Source organism: Sminthopsis crassicaudata, chromosome 4 (genome assembly GCF_048593235.1).
Source record: "Sminthopsis crassicaudata isolate SCR6 chromosome 4, ASM4859323v1, whole genome shotgun sequence".
Lineage (NCBI taxonomy): Eukaryota > Metazoa > Chordata > Mammalia > Dasyuromorphia > Dasyuridae > Sminthopsis > Sminthopsis crassicaudata.
Window position 1 is genome coordinate 425490491 of NC_133620.1, and position 22334 is coordinate 425512824.

Genomic DNA, 22334 nt, shown 5'->3' on the forward strand with positions numbered 1-22334 from the left:
TGCTCTCTTGATATCATTCTTGGACTTCAGAAGAGAAAATCTTAGAACACCTGGGCACTTATGGTTTTCTTGAGTCAACGATATAAAACTGCTTCCATTTTTTTATTGGAAGTCCAAAATTCTGACACTCTTAATGATAGCTTTCATATCAAAGGAAATTTCATATCTAAGGAAATCCTCAAAAGTTCCACTAGAGTTCTTTATAGAAACTAGTAGGAATGGTATTGTAGTTGTGAGTGAACTTATAGTTTTAGTGAAACTCATCTTATAATATAATTATTACATCTCCATATAACTCAAGGAATGTACAAACAGTTGGAAAGAAAATCAAAGGAAAAAACTACTTTTGATTTCACTGTTTCATCCCCTAATTACAATACACACTGTAAATACAAAAAAATTCTAAAAGTGGGAAGGCAACAATTTTACTGAAAACATGAGCTATCTATTTCCTCAATTCTTAACAATCACTCTTAAGAATCATTTCAAAGAATAAAAGCAATCTAGTGTTTTTAATAATTTTAAAAAACAAACTTAAAATTCATTAAGCTGATCTATGTTAGGCTCTCAATGTTCAAAACCACCTTCATGGATGTCTATCATCATCATCCAATTGGTCTGGAAAGAACTTTAGAGGTCATTTAAAAGAATAGAAAGCTCTCAAAATTGAAGCTCACTTACCACTTTTGGACAATTTTAACTATTATTTTTTTCATTGAGTTTACACTTCCATCCCTTTGATTCTGCTTCTGTTCTTTAAAGTAACACAAAATATATCCCCCACTAGACAATAATCTGTATTAGAAATATTGAGGAGGTGTCTCTATACATATATATCTTGAGTTCAATTTCTGCACATACAGTATGGATTAGATAGAAACACATATTCATATAATTATATATATATATATGCACACATGTGTATTTATATGTGCACTACACATATACAAGTCTGTAGCATGTGTATATGCAAACATGAATACTCTAGAATGTATATATACACAAAACTGTGCTCAAGATGTGAACTCAGTGTATATATAAACATATATGTAGTATATATTATATAAATATATTTATATATACATATATAAAGTATATACATCCTCTTTTTCATTTATTTTTTTAAATGAAGAAAAATTCATTTTCTCTTCTTCCCATTTTTTTGAAGGAAAAAAATTTCTAAAAATATGCAGAATCAAGCAAAACAAATCTATGCATCAGTCATATTCCCCTTTCAACTACCCTCCCCAAATTTTCATCTTGTGTTCATCATTTATGAATCAGAGGTAATATGCTTCATCTTAAGTCCTCTGGAATTAGCCTCTTCAGAGTAGTTCCAAATATTAAGAATATAAAATATGAAGCTTCACTAAGGTTTTTTTTCTTCTAATACTTTGCAAAAAGGAGGTTAAGAAGTAAATTCCATGTCCTTTACTTGACTTCAAAGAGGACATCAATTATACTTTTGAATAGCACTTGCAAGAGCATCTGTTGCTCATTTATATATGACTGACTCCCAAGTATTGTTATTACATATTTATAATTTGAAAATACAACATATTCAGGGACCTGCATTCTTGTGGTCTTTTTGAAAATTAAAAAAATGACAAAGCAAACCTGGAACCCATTATCACATGAGTCTCCAATTATCACAGCTATCTTAAACATAAATCTTAAAATGTATTAATTGCAGATGATTGTGCATTAGAAATCTGTTAAAAGAACTGAGTTCACCATCAACTTTTCCCTGAATGATAGAATTTTGGGTCTAAAGGAACCTTAAAATAGCTGACATCCATCTACATATGGTTATATGATTGTGATTTTTATTCATATTCACTGATTCACTTAATCCCAACAAGAACCCCCCACAAAAGATAATTCTATTATCCCCATAATATAGATTAGGAAACTGATATAAAGCTAATTTAAGTGATTCATCCTTGGCCATAAACCAGTTTAGTAGAAAAAGGAATTGATTCATTTATTTTATTTTTCCCCTTTACCTAGCACAATGTTATACATTTACTAAAATAAAATATTTTAGATTAATTGATTGACAGATGTGAAGCTTGTTCACTCCAAGTTCTGTGCTTCTTCCATAATACTATGCTGTCTAGTTACTGCCCAGGGTAACTTGGGCAAATGATTTCATTTCACTGAGCCACAGTCTCATCATCTACAAAAGGAAGGGATGGATTACCTGACATAAGAAATTTCCTTCTTAGTCTGAATCTACGAACCCAAGATATTTCAAGTTCACCTATAAATGTATCTGACTTATACATACAATAAATCTTTTCAAATGTAATTAGTTCATATATAAAAATAAGCCAATGGATTTCTTAGATCCATATCTTTATCTGGCTTTATATCTTTGTGTAATCCACACTTGTTTTTAACAGTCACTGACTTCTAGATACTATAAGGAACAAGCAAACAAAAAAATAAAAATAAAAATAAAAATCTGGCCTTTTCTTATTTCATGTGACCCCATATCTCATTTTTAAAAATAAGTGAGAAGCAGTCACTCTAGTCACCAAGGCAACAGGCAATGGGGATAGCTTATGAGCAGTAGTTGGACCTGGATTTTCTGGCAAGTGGATCAATATTAATATGTGTGTAATGGAATCAGAAAGTTTTCTGGAGTCAAATAAAAAAAAACAACAACAAAACAAAGATTCTGATTGAACATACTTGACATCAAACCATTAAAAAAAATCACAGACATGATCCTAGACCTTGGGGGGAAAAGTATTTTTTCTTATAGAAGGCCAATTTACCTTCTCTTCTATACCTGTTCTCTGTGGGAGAAGTTCTCTGTGAGAAATCAGCTAAATGTGGAAAAGGAGTTTAGAAAGTTACAAGTTAGAAATTTGACTTTTACCACTTTCCCCAAAGTACAACTCAAATTCATGGTCATTATATAGTCTCCACATTGAAGAATGTTGGCTGATGCTAATGTTGATAATGGTGAAAAAAAATGTATTTATTTCTTTGATATTTGCAAAGCCCTTTTTTATATGTCATCTCATTTGACCCTCACTATATGTTACTCTAAAAGGTAGGAGCTATTAATGTTCTCATTTTACAGAAGAGGAAACTGAGGGATGATAATGATCATTTAAATGTTGCTTTAGCATTTGTGAAATACTCTAAATACATTGTTTCTTTTGAATCTCACAGGTAATACAGGAGAGTAGGGGATAAGGTGCCAGGTCCAGAGTTAAAAAGACTCATCTTTCTGAGTTCAAATATAGCCTCAGACACTTACTAGCTGTTTTAATTTGAACAGGTCTCTTAACCCATTTGCCTTAGTTTCCTCATCTGCAGATGAGATGGAGAAAGATGTGGTAAATCACTCAATATCTCCTTCAAGAAAACTTCAAATAGGGTCATGAAGAGTTGGACATAACTGAAAATGATCAAATAATAAAAATAATGTTTTACTGATCAGGAAACAAACTGAGTTTGTGATCCCTATGATCACATATGACTTTTGACATTTATTACCATTATAATTTTGGGCATGCCCCTTAATATTCTTGTACATGAGTTTCATCATCTGAAAAATGAGGGGTTTGGATAAAATCACCTTCAAAGTACTTTTTCCTTCCAGCACTAGATCTAAGATCTTATGATATCATGCATTGACTCTCCAACACATAAATAAATAGAAAATGATGGGTGAGACTTTCCAGGCTTTAAGGTGGTTCTTTTTAATTTATCTGCAAAACAGGAAGGAAAATCAACTATGACCAATCTCATTTTACAGAGGAAGATACTGAGGTACTGTCTTATCCAAGATCATAAAGAGTATTAGCTACCTAGACTGAAGTCAGTTCTTAGCCCATTCTGTTGCATATAGTGCTTTGCCTATGAAAGAAAGCAACTACAAATGGTAGAGAGTAAACTTATGTTTCTTTCTGTATTTGTTATTAATTTCAGTGCTTGAGCTGTTCTAAAATCCCAAAGGAGAGATCAATCTTAAAGAAGATTGTTCTGTTGATGCAGGGACACATTCTTATGTCCTGAACTGTTGGAATCACTTTTAATTTACGATGCCTTCAATATGAATAATAAGTCAAGGAAGAAATGTGTTTGCATATTATATATACATACATACACATATAGGATTAGAAATATAGGTATAAAATGTACACATATGTACACCTGTATCATATATATATATATATATATATATATATATATATATATATATATATATTACATGTAATATCAATACAGCTCATTTTGACCTGTGATTTTAGTTTTTTACTATTTTTTCTACAACAAATTCCTTCAATTGTGAGTTTCTGCTGCTTGCTATAGTGGATGAATTTTATGCAGATGGAGCTTTATTGCATGCCTATTAATCCACATCAACCCCGCTTGACCGGCTTTACAATAGGCAGCCTTGGATGGGAACTATCTTTCTTGAGTTGAACCTAAATAACAGAAAGCAGATATTGATTGGCCCTTTCCAGTGGTGCTTCCTTTCATCCTCTTGGTTTGTCTTCTCTGAAGGGAGATTTTTAAATATATATATTTTTTCCAACTTTCAAAGTCTACTCTCCTAGCAGTCATCTTTAGCCCTGTAGCTTTCTTTCAAGGCCTATATTAGTTACAAGTTAGAAATGTCTCATTACTATCCAAGAAAGTTCTTCAGGCTACAGTTCAAGCTGCTACATCTGGCAAAGATGTAGAGACCCCCCACTCATGCTTTCCTCACCTTCCAGCTGGGCTCCTGTCATCCATTATTTGTGTTTCCAATTGCCACCACCCTCAAGTATTTTCATTCCTTGTAGAATTTCTACTAGAATTTCTGCTAGAAACCTTATCAGGGTCCAGATTCTCAGAGGGAACTGAAGTCAGTTCCAGCAGTTAAAGATGCTAGAGTTTGGTTACTGATTCAGAACTGCCATAATATTTCAAAGCATATCTTTTACTTCCTACCCTTCACTCCTTGAGTTACAAGCATGGCATATTTGCCCTTGAACTTTTCTATGTTTTCTTTCGCTTTTGTTTACAAACAAAAAAAAAAATGAGATTTTTAAAAAATCATCAAAGAAAGAATGACAAAAAAAAATACATACATACATACATACATACATACGTAGGAGGGAAGGAAGGAAGGAAGGAAGGAAGGAAGGAAGGAAGGAAGGAAGGAAGGAAGGAAGGAAGGAAGGAAGGAAGGAAGGAAGGAAAGAAGGGAAAGAGGGAAAGAAAGGAAAGAAGGGAAAGAAGGGAAAGAAGGGAAAGAGGGAAGGAGGGAGGAAGAAAGGAAAGGAGGGAGGAATATGGATGGACATTTGCAGGGTGATTTGTGAAATTTTCCACAATTGGTTTAGACTTTATTCTTATTTGAAAAATGCTTTAGATGTTTTCTGGAAGGGTGTTGTTGCATAAGTATCATTTGTTTGATGCTTCAATAAATGAGTTGAGTGAGCAACCTATAATGGTGCAATGCAAAAGACTTACTTAGCACAATATGAAAAATGTATCTGAAGTATTCTCTCCAAATGTCTTATCACCATAGAATAAACCTGTCTCAATTTGAAAGTGATACTAGGAATTCATCTCTAAAAGAAAATTTGGAATCTTATCTCTGTTTTTCTCACTCAAACACAACTATTAGCAATATTATAAAATGATGTAACATCACAGTTTTCTAATGTACTTTAAGGCTTTCCACAGTATTTTAAGTCTTACAAAGGATTTTTTTCCTCTCAACAATCCTTCAAGATTGGTGTTGAAACAGTTGTGGTTATATAATCCCTTAGCTTATAATAGTATCAAAAAGCAACATAATATTGTAGAAAGGATCCTGGTTTTAGTTTTAGTTTTTGGATTGGGTCCCACATTACCCATGTGTTCATGGATGTCATCCAACTTTTAGCCACATCAATTTATTCATTTGTACATTCAGCATTTTCCTTCCTTCCTTCCTTCCTTCCTTCCTTCCTTCCTTCCTTCCTTCCTTCCTTCCTTCCTTCCCTCCTTCCTTCCCTCCTTCCTTCCCTCCTTCCTTCCTTCCTTCCTTCCTTCCTTCCTTCCTTCCTTCCTTCGTTCCTTCCCTACTTTTTCTGGAATAAATCAGGGTAAGTAACTTGCCCAGGGCCATATAGCTAGTAAGTATCTGAGGATAGATTTGAACTCAGGTCCTTTTGATTTCAGGATCTATGCTTTATCTTCCATCCACTGTACCATATAGCATCATTTTTTCCTGCTGCAACATATATCCCACTCATTTGATTTTATGAACTGATTAAGATGGAGATGAGCACATGGAATGATGACAAAAAAAAACATTGAAATTGACTGCAAATTAATATCTTCCAAACAATCAATTAATTTCAAAATCCAAATGGCTCCATAAATTTTTATTGAAGACAATCCTTGAAACATGAAGAGATGTCACTTAAGCTAGATCTTCAAGAACAAGTAGGATTTCAACAGATGAAGGAGTAGGGTGAGAGGATGTCAGAGAACATAGAAATGACCCAAAGGCAGCAAAGTATGGGAGAATGTTTATGTGACACTGAATAGCTCATTGTGACTAGACCATCACAAATGTGAAAAGGCATAATATTAGATAAGGAAGCAAAGATGGGTAGAAGCTAAAAGTATGAAAAGTCCTAGGATGTTACATTAGGAAGTTTGTAAGGGATGGATTATAGGGCAGACTGTAGATGGAGAGACTGGTCAAGAGAGTCTTGCTAAGTCTTAAGAGAATATGCATCAGCATGGCATAGAAAAGTAATTGTTGTTATTTACCTTTTGGTCTCAAAAAGAACAACTTCATCAGGCAGGCAATGCCATGATATGCAAGTGAACTGAATTTAAGGGAAGGAGGTGCAAGGTCATTTGCAGCACTTTTCCCTCTAGAGTCACCTCGCCAGTGGCAAGATATAGGTCAGGATGACTGGAGGTGACCCTGCATGCAATAGGATACCTTGGCCTTTTTAAGGGAAGGTCTATAAGTCTCAATTTTACTAAAGTCATGACCATTTAGTGATTAAGGCAAGGTAGCAATTAAGCAAAAAAAAAAAAAAAATGGCCTCTTTCACCTAGTCAATAAATAAACAAATAATTATATGGATTTCGAGAATTAGATAGCGACCTAGTTTTGAGAGTTATGAAGAATTAAATTGGAGGAATGAAACTCAAATTTAAAAATTGAAACCTAAGAAATGGATGACTGGGATCTACAAGGAAATCAAAGAATATACTTAGGGGTGGAGATTCTAGATTTGTAAAAGAACCTTTTGGACTTTGCCTCCTTCTCTGGTCCCTTCTATGCTATCTTCCTCCAAAAGAATGCTAGCTCCTTGGGGACAAGGAACCACTCTTGCTTTCTGAACAGTCAGAAGAACTAGCTTCAGGATTCAACTCTGCTATTCATTAGCTCTGTGATATATGGAAAGTCATTCCACAATTTTGAGTTTCCATCTCTTTATCTGTAAAGTGAGGGGTTTGAACCCCTTCTAAAATTGCTGTCAGCTCTGTGGTTTTAATAAGACAAATAGGCTGATAAAATAGGGCTAGAAAAAAAAGAAATAGAGCTAAAAAGTGATTTCAGATAAGAAGAATATTATGGCACAGGGAATCAGATTATTACTCCTGATCAAATTCAATTTTAGAGATTTTTAAAAGCCTAGATGATCACTGGTCAAGGATACTTTAATGGGAACTCTGGTTTAGGTCTAGTTGGATTGAGTGGTTTCTAAAGACTCATCTGACATCCTCTGACTCAGAAATTAGGAATCAATAAAACTTCAAAATGGAGAAAGGCAGCAAAAATAGGTCTTGAATTCAGAGCAGAGATCAGAGGTACAGATGTAGGTATAGAACAGTTTCCTAAACTTTTTTCTACTTATGACCCCTTTTTACCTGAGAAATTTTTCCATGTATATAAAGATTGGTATACAAATCAAACTTTACTGATAATAAATCACAATTTCACAATCCCCACATTCAGTTATACAATCACATATGGGGTAGTGATCCAATTGATTTAGAACACTTAAGATTCAAAGCTATAAAAGTAGATGGGATCAAGAGAAGGAATATAGAAGGGAAAGATTTAATATCTTTTTTTTTTTTCCCTTGGGCAATTGGGATTAAGTAACTTGCCCAGGCTTACACAGCTAGTGTAAGTTAAACAAAGTAAGGCTGTATTCAAATTCAGGTCCTCCTCACTCCAGGGCTGGTAATCTATCCACTGTGCCATCTAGTTTCCCCATATTTTTCTAATCATATTTGTTAAAGGTGTCAATAAAAACAATATACATCCCCTAAGTATACAACTACAAAAGGTAGTACAAAAAAGGACTAGATCCAACATATGGAAGCCTGGTTTCTAGTTTTTGTTTTACTATTAACTTTTAGCCTCTGTGAACTCACTGTCTTTTCTCTTGATTACCTTGATTTCTCTTCATTTTAATTCAAGGCTTCATCACCTTATACTTGGACTATTGCTATAGTCTGCTTATTCGTTTCTCCAATTCACTCCAGTTCAACCTCTTCTCAACTGTCAAACTGATCTTAAGGCCTAATTCTGACCATGACACACCGCTCTTCAATAAAACATCAAATATAAAATTAAAGTCCTCCATAACCTGCTCCCTTCCTAATTTTCCAGTTTTCTACCTACACCTCACAATATCCCCATCATCATCACCACCACATACTTTGTGAATTACTTTGTAACCCAGTGACACTGACCTCCTTGATGCTGAATAGAACATCCCATCCTCAGACTATCCCCTGTAACTGGAAACCTACCTCTTCATCTACAACTCCTGACTTTCTGGCTTCCTATAAATCTCAGCTCAAGTCCTCCCTTCTGCAAGAAGCCTTTACCAATTCTCCTTAATTTAACTGAGATTATGTACAATTCACGCTGAATATATTCCGTTTGTACTTAAATGGTTTTGCTCTTTTCTCCCATTTGGATTTTGAGCTCCTAGAAAGCAATATCTATCTTTTGCCTTTCTTTGTATCTCTAATGCTTAATCAGTCAATCAACAAACATTTATTAAGAGTCTATCTCATGCCTGGCACTGTGCTAATCACTGAGAATACAAAGAGTGAAGGCAGTCTCTGCCCTCAATGACTTTACAACCTAATGGGGTGATGCTTAGCACAAGTGCTTATTGACTGAATAATCTGCTATGTTCTCAGAATCTGATTTTTCTCATCTATTAAGTGTGAGGATTGAACTCAATGGTTAGTCCAAAGTACAAGTCAATCATACCTCAGAGGACCATAAGATCAGACACCTGGAGCTGGAAAGTAGATATTCCCAAGATACTATTTGGTCTTTAAGCTCCTCAGAATCTGTTTTCTTCCTCCCTTTCTAATTTCATATCTTTTACTCACCTCCACCCACTCTTCAATGTAGACACACTGGCCTCTTTGCAGTTCTTCAAATATGATGTTTATACTCTATGCTTTAAAAATTGCTCTCTTACCTCCCCCCTTGGTTTTCCTGTCTATCTTCAACACAGCTCAGTCTTAACTTCTGCAAACCTTTCTTCTCTTCTCTCACCTGAAATCGCTAAGGCTGTCTGTCCCCTCTAGAAATGTTTCAATATTGATTGTTGTTGTTCATTTGTCTCAGTCATGTCCTACTCTTCACAACCCTGTTTGAAATTTGACAAAAATCCTGGAGTGGTTTTCCACTTCCTCCTCTGATTCATTTTACAGGTGAAGAAATTGAGGCAAAACTTGCCCAGCTCATACATCTGGTAAGTTTTTGAGGTTAGATTTGAACTCAGGAAGATGAGTCTGGAAGACCTCTTGCATTCTATCTGCTGCACCACCCAGCTGCTCTGCTTTTCCATGTATTCCGTGTACATTTTGTCTATACCTATATTTACTTGCAGGTTATAACTCCCATTAGAATCACTCCCATTATGTTTACCTAGCTCTATATCTTTAGCATTTGGCCTAGAGTATGTAGTAAGTATATATAATAGCAGAAAGTATTTAATAAAAACTTTCTTTTTTAAACTCCTCATTTTACAGACAAGGAAATCGATGTCCAAGAAGTCTAACTCCACTTGCCCAATATCACACAGATAATAAATAGCCAAGTTGGGATTTAAAACCTCCAATTACGGGTGGAGCAAGTAGTTGGGGCAGTGGATAGAGCACCAGCCTTGAATTCAGGAGGACCCAAGTTCAAATCTGGTTTCAGATACTTAACACTTCCTATCTGTATGACCCTGGGCAAGTCACTTAACACCAGCCTTAAAAAAAAAAAAAAAAAAATTACATCTAGCATTCATTCTATAAAAACCACATTGTTCTTTAAGGATCTCTCCATTGAAATTATCTGATTCTATGAGTTGATGAAAATGAATAGAATACTTAGAATATTTAAGACAGAAAAACAGGTTGAAAATGTGTTGCAAATTAACGGTATGCCCCAAATATTTAACAACAAAGTCGTTGGGAGTTTTTAAAATTCATCTCTTCCCATAAGCATTCTGAAAAGCCAAATCTTGAAATATGACTGAGGCCATTGCAAAGTAATAGATGTTTCTCCTTTAATAACTTTTCAGGATGCCAAACTTCTGGGAAGGCATAGAATTAACATTGAGACTGCACTGCACATTGAAGAGAAAGAACCTAATCAATGCTTACCATTAAACTTTTAAATCTCCTATTTTCTGCAATGTGGAAAAAGCCATCTCTTGTTAAAATCTTGATGTGTTTTGCTTCATTATTGTACCTGTGGGCAATGCATAACTTATGAATATAAATGTGTTTTTAATCAGCCTAGATCAATAATTACCAGAGGGCATGCCCCAATAACATTACAGGAATTAATTCCAAAGACAAAATGTATACCTATGCCAATACATTGTTGACAGCTAATTAACAAAATACATTTACTAGAATATGGCTGAAGATGCAGCCAGCATCTAGGGGTAGGGAATAGACCACAAGGAAATGACAGAAAGAGTCAATCTTTAAGTCAATCACTAAACCACATTCATTTCCCAAATGTCCATTAAGAGTGGATGTAGAAACACCAAAAGAACTACCAAGTAATTTTCATGGCTAGAATTTGCTGACACAATTTTTTCATTAAAATTCTTGAATAACAGAGAAGTGTAATATACCAATTAGCAGCCCATAACATTTACTACAGCTTTTTTTTTTTTCTTCTAACAGATATTTTTATGTATTAATGAACTATCTGACTATGCATTACCACTGGTATAATTAGATTCCCCCCATTTTCAGCATCAAGAATTACACATATTAGACTGCCTAAGCAATTAGGACCATAGGAAATTTGTAATTTCTATAAAAGTTTTTGTCCCACTTACTTAATACTAATTGCATATTCTCCTGACTCTTTGGTCCTGTGTCGCACAAGGTAAGTACTATTTACTCTATTAATAAGTTCAGTCTCTGCTTGCAGTCTTTCCATTGCTCCTGCATACCTGTAAGAAACAATAGTAGACAGATATGTTAATATAATTGGAAATAACGGGGACCAAAATGATATTTTTGTCCTACAGCAGATCTGAGTGGTTCCATTGAAGAAACTGTGACACATTTCATACCCTTTCCTTCCTTCCATCCACTCTTCAGAGTAGCAACACTCGTCTCTGCACAGTTCTTCAAACATAATACATCATGTTCCAACTTTATGCAATAGGAATAGGTGGGGGGAAAGGGAAAGAGGATTAATAGAGTTTGAAAAAATCCTTGCCTTGAAACTGGAAACAGAATTGATATTTATATAGGTGGTCTGGAAGAGTCTGGATGAATCCTGCCCAAATCAGGGATATCAATTATGTAATTCCTCCATGTTCTTTCCCTTCAATGAAGATAGAGTTTCTCTAAGATTCATTCTATTAAAAGTCTTCATTCATGTGAAGTAGTCCTTCTACTAATTAATTAAATGTTTCATTTGGAAGTCTTTATTAATGTGATTCTTCCTATCATTCTAGTTTTCTAACTCCCTACATTCTGCTTTACAGTACAATAATCTTTGCTTCCCTGTTGTTATTTGCATAAGACAGACCATCTTCCATTATGTTTATATTTTCAGCAGTTGTAACATATAATTGGTATTTAATATGTATTGAACTACCTGCCAGCTATGATAGGGGATGGGAGGAAGGAGGGGAAAATTTAAAACAAAAGGTTATGCACAGGTCAATGTTGGAAAAATTACCCATGCATATGCTTTGCAAATAAAAAGCTTTAATTAAAAAAGTAAAGTAAAATGAGGAGGAAAGCAAATGTAGATGTGAAATTATACCAAACTTGTCATATTCCAAGTTTTCAGCTCCTTTAATGTAGAAGCTGGCAAAACTTGTGATATCCTGACTAAGAATCCATAATTTTTGAATTGTTTATTTCTACCTGCTTACAATATTTTCTACTTGATCTGGGAGCTCTGGAATTTGGTTATAATATTCTTGCAAGTGGTCATTTTGGGATCTCTTTTAGTAAATAATTGGTGGATATTTTCAATTTCTACTTTACCCTCTAGATCTATGACATTAGGGCAGATTTCCTTTATAATTTATTGAAATACGATGTTTCAGCCTTTTTTAAATCAAGGATTGCAGGTAGACCAACAATTTTTAAGTTATATCTCTTCAATATGTTTTCTGGATTATGTATTTATCCAAAGACATATTTCACATTTTTTTCTATTTTTTTCATTCTTTTGATTTTGTTTGATCGTTGTTTGATCTTAATGGAGTCATTAGTTTCCACTTACCCAATTCTCATTTTTAAGGAATTATTTTCTTGAGTAACCTTTTGTATCTTTTTTTCTTTTTTTCATTTGGCCAAATCTAAGGAATTCACTTCTTTAGTGAATTTTTTTACCTCCTTTTTCACTTGGCCTATTCTGCTTTTTAAGGAGTTCTTTTCTTCAGCAACTTTTTCTACTCCTTTTCCATTAGGCCAATTGTTTTTTTTTTTTAAGTTATTTCTGTATTTTGTGTGTGTATATCTCTCTTACAAGCTGTTAATCATCTTTTCACACTTTTCTTATATCACTCATTTCTTTTCTAAATTTTTCCTCTATCACTTTCTTAATTCTAAAAATTCTTTTTAGGCTTTGGTCCAATTAGCATTTTTCTCTGATGATATGTTTGTGGCTTTTTTTTTTTTTTTTTTACATTTTTGTCTTCTTAATTTATTTCTTGCCACAAATGCCTCGATGAAAAGCATGGTTGAGCTGAAATAGGAACAAATGGGCCTGAAGTAGCAACCAGTAGCCAGTCAAAGCGATTTAGGTTCATCCGCAGTTAATGGGCTTGCTCTGAAGGATGTTGATCTTTCCTGTCACCATAGAAACTTTTTTGGTCATATATGGTTTAGAGCAGGGGTTCTCAAACTATGGCCCAATGGGCCAGATGCCACCTGCTGAGGACCTTTATGCAGGGCGCTGAATTATGGCAAATGGGTTGAGGGGAGGAGGCAAAGTGTGTAAGCTTTTGTTTTTACTATAGTCCATCCCTGAGGGACAGTGAACTGGCCCCCTATTTAAAAAGTTTGAGGACCACTGGTTTAGAGGATACACTACTGGGCTTAAAATCAATCAATTAATAAAAAAAATTAAGTGACTGCTATATGCTAAGCATTGTGCTAAGTATTTGGAATATAAAATGATACAAAAGACAGTTCCTGTCTTTAAAGAAAGTTCCTGTCCATTAAGATATAACTGTGAGGGATAGAAAATCCTATCCAAAAATGACTACTCAGAGATCACTCATAGAAAAGCAGAATTATTTATTAGAATCTCGAGAAGCGGACCCTATCCTGGTCTGTGAGCCAGATTCACAGCAGGAGAGAGCCACTTCCTTGAAGATGCTCACGATTTTTATGCATTTCAGACAAAGAACCTTCAAAATCCCACCCTCCATAGGTTGTGATTGGTCATATTTGGTCAGTGGAATGCAGCTGGCAATGTGATTTATAGCTTCTTCGGGCACATATAGGTTAATCCCTATTTGGGCAAAGGAATGCAGCCTAGGCCTTCACGTGACTGGGGCCTATAGGCCTGATTTTACGTTAGCTAGCAGTCTCTGATCAATATGTGCGTAATCTGTAAGTTCTTCACCATACCTTACTACACACATAATGAAAGAGAAAATATATAAGCAAATGTATACAAAGCAAGTTATATACCAGATAAATGGGAAATAATTAACAAAGAAAAGGACCTAAAATTAACAAAGATGGGGAAGACTTAAGACCAGGCACTTACTAACAATGTGACACTGATGAATTTATTCTTTCTAGGCTTAAATTTACTTATCTGTAAGACTAGAGGGTTGAAATAGAAAAGGGTTTCTTAGCTTTTTTGTCTCATGAGTCTTTTGGCAATCTGATGTAGCTTTTCTAACGAACTCTTTTGACAATAATGTTAATATACAGGATTACAAAGGTTAGTTAAAATAAAACTGAATTTTTTCCCTATCCAAGTTCACAGACTCCATGAAATCTACCCATTTATCAGGTTAAGAACCTATGGAGTAGAATAATATTCCATTTAACTCTAGATCTATAATCTTTGGTATTACTGACTCTAGGGTCAACCCTTTATCCAGTGTCCAATCTGTCTTTCAATTAAAAAAAAATTATCTTAATTCCCTGCTTCATACTATCAGGAGCCTCCAACAAAAACATTTAACGGAAGACAAAGAAATATAGATTACTTCTCCATGCAAAATAAGGATAGGGAAAAAAAATAAAACAAAAGGCTATTCATATTCAGATAATCAGTATTCTACAACCACACTACTATGACAACATGTAATAAATACTTCACCAATTCTCCAGAAAATTCTACCACAACCACTGCCTAAGAAGCAATTGTTTCAAATACCTGGATAATTCAGATAAAGCTACTTTTGAAAATAGCTTTATCTGATTAATTTTCATAATTGCCTCAATCTCCCATTTCATTTGCAAGTTCAGGCCTGGCTATTGCAATCAACATGGTCTAGCCCACAGGAAAAACTTGTTTTGACTAAAGAAATAATGATGTTAATAAGTTTTGAGATATTCACATTCCCCCTGACTTGAAAAATGACCATGTTTCAAGACAAGGTGAATTTTTTTTAAGGAATGAAATAAACCTGAGTCAGTATCTCTTTAAAAAAAAAAAAAAATGTCCCATTATCTGAAGGATTAAACACTCATGCATATTCATAACCTCCAACAAAGAGTCAACAAATGCTTACTCTGAGTCTGTACTGTAGTTCTCACAGGGCTAATAGGTATCAGTCAATTGGAGAATGGATTAACAAATTGTGGTAAATGAATGTAATGGAATATTACCTTGATGTAAGAAATGATATGTGTGATTAATAGAAAAAAGTGTAGAAAAACCTATATGACTTGATGCAAAGTGAAATAAGAGCCAAGAAAACTAATACTTGTAATGACAACAATAAAAATGGAAAAGAATTCCACTTTCTATACACATACAAAAATCAAAAGTGAATGTTGCAAAATTAGAAAGGACAGGATTCAAAAGAGCTTTGAGACTCTGACCTAACTCAATCTTTTTCCAGATGTGGGTATAAGTGTTACACATTGCAGGAATTTTCATACTGTTTCAATGTATTAATTAGTTATGCTGATTTTTTTCTATTTTTTCTTTTTCTTTCTTTCTTTTTTTTTTTTTTGACTTAAAATCCTCTTTGTATTTGTATTAGGGATGGTTCTCTGGGAGGCAGAAGGAGGAATACTGGGGAGAACTATGGTTTTACATACATATATATATATATATATATATATATACACACACACACACACACACACACACACACACACACATCTGTGTGTATATCCATCCATACAAAAGTTTTTAAAGAAGATGGAGGAAAATAGAAAAGGAAAGATATTCAGGAAGAAAATGTTATTAAATATCTTATACGGAATTTTTCTCTATCTTCATCCATGAAAGATTTTTTTCCCTCCTATCTCTGTAACTGAAATAATGAGGATCTTCCAAAAGTTTCATTTCATTTGTCTTGTTAGTCATAAGCAAGAATATTATTCACAATAAGATATCAAAATTGCCATGAAGTCCTACATTTTGGCAAGCATATAATGCAAGAGTTATACATGCTGCTCCCTTGTGCCCTGAATTCCCAGACTCTTAATGGATTTATTTATTTTGTAAAGTGCATCTCATTTTCAGCCTCATTTAGTTTTTGCCTCTGAAATCATTACCTTTGTAACTGCAACACCCAGTAATGACATATTAGGAATGACTAAGCTGGGATTTTTAGCCTGGGATCCACAAACTACCAAGGGATCCATGGATGGATTTCAAAGGGTCCGGAAACTTGAATGGAAAAAAAAAAATTGCATCTTTATTTTCATAAACCTCTCACTGACATTTAGGATTTCCTCTTATTAATTAAAAAAACCTTTTTTTGAGGAAGAGTTCATAGGTATTATTATATAGTGAAGAAGTTCCATAACAAACAAAAATGTAAAAGCCCCTAAATTAGAGGGAAAAAAGAAGGTGTGTCTTTCTATTCTCATGGCTAAATTTTTTTCACAAAGATTTCCAACCTGATCACCTATGTTGTTGATACTGTTTTCCAGGTGCCTACTCATTTTTTATTATGATTTTCAATTAATATTTACAGGGAAATGAGGATTTCAATTTCATCCAGCTAGAACATGGCACAAAAGATTCCTATTACTGCCACTTTCTCTTGTCAAACCCTTGAGCAACTTCAATTTCCAAGTGCCCTGGAGGGATTTGGGACAGAGATAGCCAATGGCTAGAATGGGGCCAGTAAAAAGGAAGGGTACGGTTCAGGAATACATTGCAGACTCACTCAAAATTGGTAGAGGTCTTAATTAACTTAAGCAAAAATAACTAGTTAAGATTATTGAATAAATACCCCAACAACTTAGCTAGCAGCTCTGTTAAGAAACTGAGCTAGACTTGGAGAAATCTAGAAATTTCATGTGCTTTTGTATATTTTAGCTTCCAGAATATGAACAAAATATCTAGATATTTTAAATGAATGGGGATCTAGATTGTCAATACACATTATGCAAAAAGATTGTCAGATTCAAAAACAGGAAAACACCCAAATATTGCCTTTCCAGTGGAAGAGAAGACATTTACTCTGCAAAGGCAGCCACTTGAAAGAACAGGTACCTAAAATGACATTTCTATCAGGGCATTGAGGAATATCAAGCAGGAAGGCTGTTGCTGCTTCAGTGATTTAGGATACTTGAAGGAATCAGCCATGATTTGAAGTAGGTTTGGGGACAGTAAAGATTGCACATTTGGTGCAAACAAATCATGTTGTAGTAGTCACGGAGTGCTTGCAGGGGAGGGAATGACGGAGACTGGGAGGAGTAGGATGGTGGTGCTCTCATTGTGGTACTATGTTCTTTTTTTATCTTTCTTGTACTATGTGTGTTAGGGTAGATCAGGGGAGTGGACAGGAAATGGCTCATGAAGGAGCTGGTATTGGATATTTGATTTAATCCAAGTTTATGGCACAAGCTCCATAGACATTATCACAACAGCATCTCCCTGTATGGGTATCAGTGCAAAGATGACATTGAATCCTATCTCCATTACTAAACCAAAATTATCCAAAGTCTCTGGGTGTTCTATCCCATCTGAGTTTTTAAAAAATAGTTATTTTTCTGATATTTTAATCAACTGTCTTTAAAAATAACAGGTGTTCCAAGACTTGTTTTAGTCATTTCGTTAAGCATGAAAAAACATGCCATTCTTTTTGCATCACTTTATAGAAGTGTGATTTTTTTTAAAATTCAAGGGTGACTCAGGATTATGGAACAAACAAAATTTAATTAAATATATTGCTTATGTTCATCAATGCATATTTTAGGGGCATTGCTACACTTGCATGGAGATATTAATTGTACAATAGGTATGAGTTTGGGGGACATTTTTTCTCAACATAGAGAATTCAAAATGAAAAAAAATTCCCTCTCTTCATGAAGATTATTAATTAATCCATAATATATGGTCTTCTTGAGTTGCTTGGGGGTGCAAAGAATTTGCAGCCTCCTCATGGGTCAATCAGACTCTAGGCATCAAAGGCTGGGACTTTAACCTGGTTCTTCCTGATTCTGAGATCACCTCTCTTTCTGTTATGCTACCATTTCTCCTCTATTCTATACATATACACATGTGGAATAAAAGAATTTTAGACCTGGAAAGGGTTTTAGAGGCCACTTTGTCCAAAATCCTATCTGAAATAAATCTGTTGTACAAAACCTTTTACAGGTAGGTAGTCATCTAGCCAGTTGGCCAGACAACAAATTAGGTGAATAGGCTTACAAACTTTTGTTTTTGTTGTTGCTTAATAATTTTGTAATTGTAAACCCACTTGGGTTTATTTTTGTGTTTTGTTTTGTTTTGTTTTTGGCAGAGATACTAGGAATGTTTTGGCATTTTGCAGATGAGGACACTGAGCAAATTGGGTTAAATAACTTGCCTAGCAAGTAAGATTCTGAGGCCAGATTTGAACTTGGGAAAATGAGTATTCCTGACTACAGGCCTTGACACTCTATCCACTGCACTAATTATTTTATAAATTCAGATGTCAAATGAAATATATGTCATCGACTTGATCTTCCTTCCAGTCTAGTGAGCCTTGCAAAAATAGGAAATGACATTACTTTGGAAAACCTTTTCTTAGTAACTTCTTGAAAACACCTAGTTATCACCACTTCTTATTTCAAAGGTGTATATAGTACTGCAAATATTGCTTTAAAAATATCTTTTTTTTTCAGTCTCATTAGCATTTCTTTTTTCAAGCTTCAATTAATTTGGAACATTAACATTCTGGATATTATTCTAAAAGATAGTATGCCTTATTCTGCATGTATTCTGAGGTCTGCATGTTTAGCATAATAACTAGTATACAGTAAGTATTTACTAAATACTTGCTGATTTCTTGATATTATCTTTTGTATAAGGTATTTTAAAATCTAAGTTCATCAGACTCCTCCCTAAGTATATACACAAGCCTTTTAATCTTTTTCTTCACTCATTGAGAGAACTCACAATTACACTGTCAGGTTTTGTTCTGTTTTGTTTTTTAGTTGTTCAACTGGATCTTCTCTGGTATTTTTTTCAAATCTTCATGTCTAAATCTAGGTACACATGTAATATTCAAGTGTGTTCATTGTTCCCTTCCTTGGCTGTTATGAAGCCTGTAGTTTATATATATGAGGAACATACATTTATTAAGACAGTATCTATCAGAATAATGGAAAACAGAAAAAAAATCTCTAAATCATAGTGGCATTGTCCTTTGTATGTAAACACATATGTAGAGGTTACAAAGTATCTATATAACTCTACTCCCCCTTCCAAAAAATCCACACTCTAAATTTATAGTAAATATAGTTATATGATAAATATATAATATAGTAAATAAGTAAATATATCATAAATAAAATAGTTTTAATACTTACCATGGCTGGCAAGAATAGTCTACTGGTTTGGGCACCTATTTTTGAAAGGCAAAATACAATAAAGTTACTAAAGGTCCAAGTATTTGGACACTGATAATAAATTCACTTTATAGATCCTAGATCCATTGTCATAAGAGCTTAAGAAGTTCAGACTTGGAAGTATTCTTTGCAATAAAAAGAAAAACAAAGGTAAAAGAAATAAAAATTTAAGTCAATATAATGAGCAATCTTGATGCTAGAGAATTTAAAGTATCCTAGAGTAGTGGACAAGTATGAAAAGAGATATATGCTGTCAAATATAGCCAATAATGTCCACTGATTTTGCTTAGCTGTCATTCACTTTTTGTTCATTTGTTTGTTTTTATGAATGTAATGACATTTAGCAAGATGTTAGCTGGCCAAAAAATCCCTGAGATCTGAGGTTGTTCCCAATTTGCAAAAAGAGGAAACTACAAGGTGATCCATTTTTATCTGATTAGAGGTCAAGGGTTCTCATGATTTGGTTATGGCAGGAATTTGGGGTCATCCCATGGCAGCAGTGGGCATGGCAGGAGCCATGTCTGCCACATCTGTTATTTCCTTCTTCAAAAATATAAGAGATGCATTCTATTTATATAGAAAGCCAGATGTAACTGTGGGTTTTATTGATGTTGCTAGCTTCGATGCAGGAGGGATGGTGTTGTTGTGCAGTATGAGAGTGCTATAATGAGACTACATAGGAGATCTTTCCAAGTAAAGAACTGGGAACTCAACCTTTAACTGATTCCTAGATAGTTGTGCTCTCTAACTGGGGGCATCAAAGGAATCACTTCATGTATATACTTCGAAGTATATCATACTTATTATTACATTATATTACATTACATTATATTATACTGTGTCTAAAGAAGATCCAACTCACTTCCAGTTGATCAATGATGGACCGAAATAACTACACCCAGAAAAGGAAGTGAATGTAAACTGTTAGCACTACTGTCTATCTACCCAGGTTACTTATACCTTCGGAATCTAATACTTAATGTGCAACAAGAAAATGGTATTTACACACATATATTGTATCTAGGTTATACTGTAACACATGTAAAATGTATGGGATTGCCTATCATCAAGGGGAGGGAGTAAAGGGAGGGAGGGGAAAATTTGGAAAAATGAATACAAGGGATAATGTTATAAAAAAAAAATTACTCATACATATATAGTGTCAAAAAATTTTTAAATAATAAAAAAATAAAAATATTCTACTGTGTCATAATTATTATATTATAATGTCAGCTGTGTTTTATAAATCTGTCCTATAGACAGCCAACATTACACAAGAGATAGTTATATTATGGAATCAAAAACAGCAATAATACTAATAATAACAGCTAGCATGTTTTATAATATTTTAAAGTTTTATGTTATCTCATTTAATCTTTACAACAATCTCTAGAGGTAGGTGCTACTGTTATCTCCATTTTTCATGCATTTTTCAAGGAAAGTAAGACTGAAAGAAATTAGGTGAATTGCCCAGAGTCAAAAGAGCTAATAAGTGTCTGAGGTGATTTCAATTCGGATCTTCTTTACCCAAATTCTCCTTTGTACCACTTAGCTAACTAGTGACAACTAAGTATTTTTTTACATAAAAGGCATCAGTAATACATGAAAAAATCAGTATCCAATACCAGTCTCATCCAAAGGAAAATATAATATGAGATGGGCAAATAGGACATCATTTGTTTAGTTGCTACTATATCTCAATGAGCAGAGGTGTTAAGTCAAATGTGTAGGCTGGTGAAATTTACATAGTTATTTGTAAGATATTTGACTCTACCCATTAAAAAAAAAACAAAGATAAATTATGAATAAAATACTAGACATTCTCTTCAGCTCACTGAGCAGAGATAATAATTGTGCATCACCATTACCGATGCAAATTCCAAACTTAGGTTTAAGATAGGATCAGAGTACTAGAAAAATTCCGTTTTCTATCCTTTACTATGTGAATCTCACAGAGAAAAAATCAAAAGCACTATTTTCTGTAAGTAGGTCAAATATCCCAAGTGTTTAATCAAAGCTATCAAACAACAAGAATAATAAATACTACTATTCCTACTACCACCTTTACCACTACCACTACTACCATTACTATTAAAGGATACAAAGTTAGTGAGGAATTAACATTATACCCATGGCAATCAAAATATCTGCTGACATAGACTCCAAACTGCAAAGAGGAGGGGGAAAGGGTTTATAAACAGCTAAGAAAAGACTAGAATATAGATAAGCTATTCTCATGATTCAGTGATTTTTTTTATTCATTCCTAAAGACTTAATATATGCATTCTATGCTGTTCCTGGACATTTTGATATTGAATGATTGTGAAGATTGTTGCACTTCATAATAATAGTTAAAATTATAGCACACTGAAAATCTAATCGATGCTACCATGTCATTGGTTAAATCATTTGTCACAATAAGATATTTATATTTTGCCCTTCTAGGTTAAGATTTGGCAGAATCAATTTATCTCTCAGAATATCCCTTTGGTTAGTAATAATAAAACTGGCCTGCATGGTATACATTACTCATTTTTATTTTACCACATGCCTACTATCCCAATCTTGGTTTTAGAAAGTATTTACATATATCCTAACATATTCAAAGCAGATAAAAACCCCAAATATACTATCTTCAAATTATAATAGTAACTATCTATGATTAAATTTATTTTAGAAATAGGAAATTATCTATTTCATTATTCCAGTATTAATGATAGCTATATTCATAACTATATAGTACTATACAAATGTAGATAGTTTCAATATTATTATTCATAAATGTAAGCTATTATAATCATGACCTACATCTA

At 33.8% G+C, this 22334-nt stretch overlaps 1 protein-coding gene across 1 annotated transcript in view; it reads right to left on the reverse strand.

Moving 5' to 3' along the window:
• Positions 1-22334, reverse strand: part of VAV3 (vav guanine nucleotide exchange factor 3) — a 448180-nt gene that overhangs the window by 19215 nt on the left and 406631 nt on the right. The window contains exons 22-24 of the mRNA XM_074262844.1: positions 19483-19517; positions 11346-11462; positions 10654-10741 (exon numbers count right to left, since the gene is read on the reverse strand). Coding sequence (XP_074118945.1) covers positions 10654-10741; positions 11346-11462; positions 19483-19517 — 240 coding nt within the window. The remainder of the gene's footprint in view (positions 1-10653; positions 10742-11345; positions 11463-19482; positions 19518-22334) is intronic.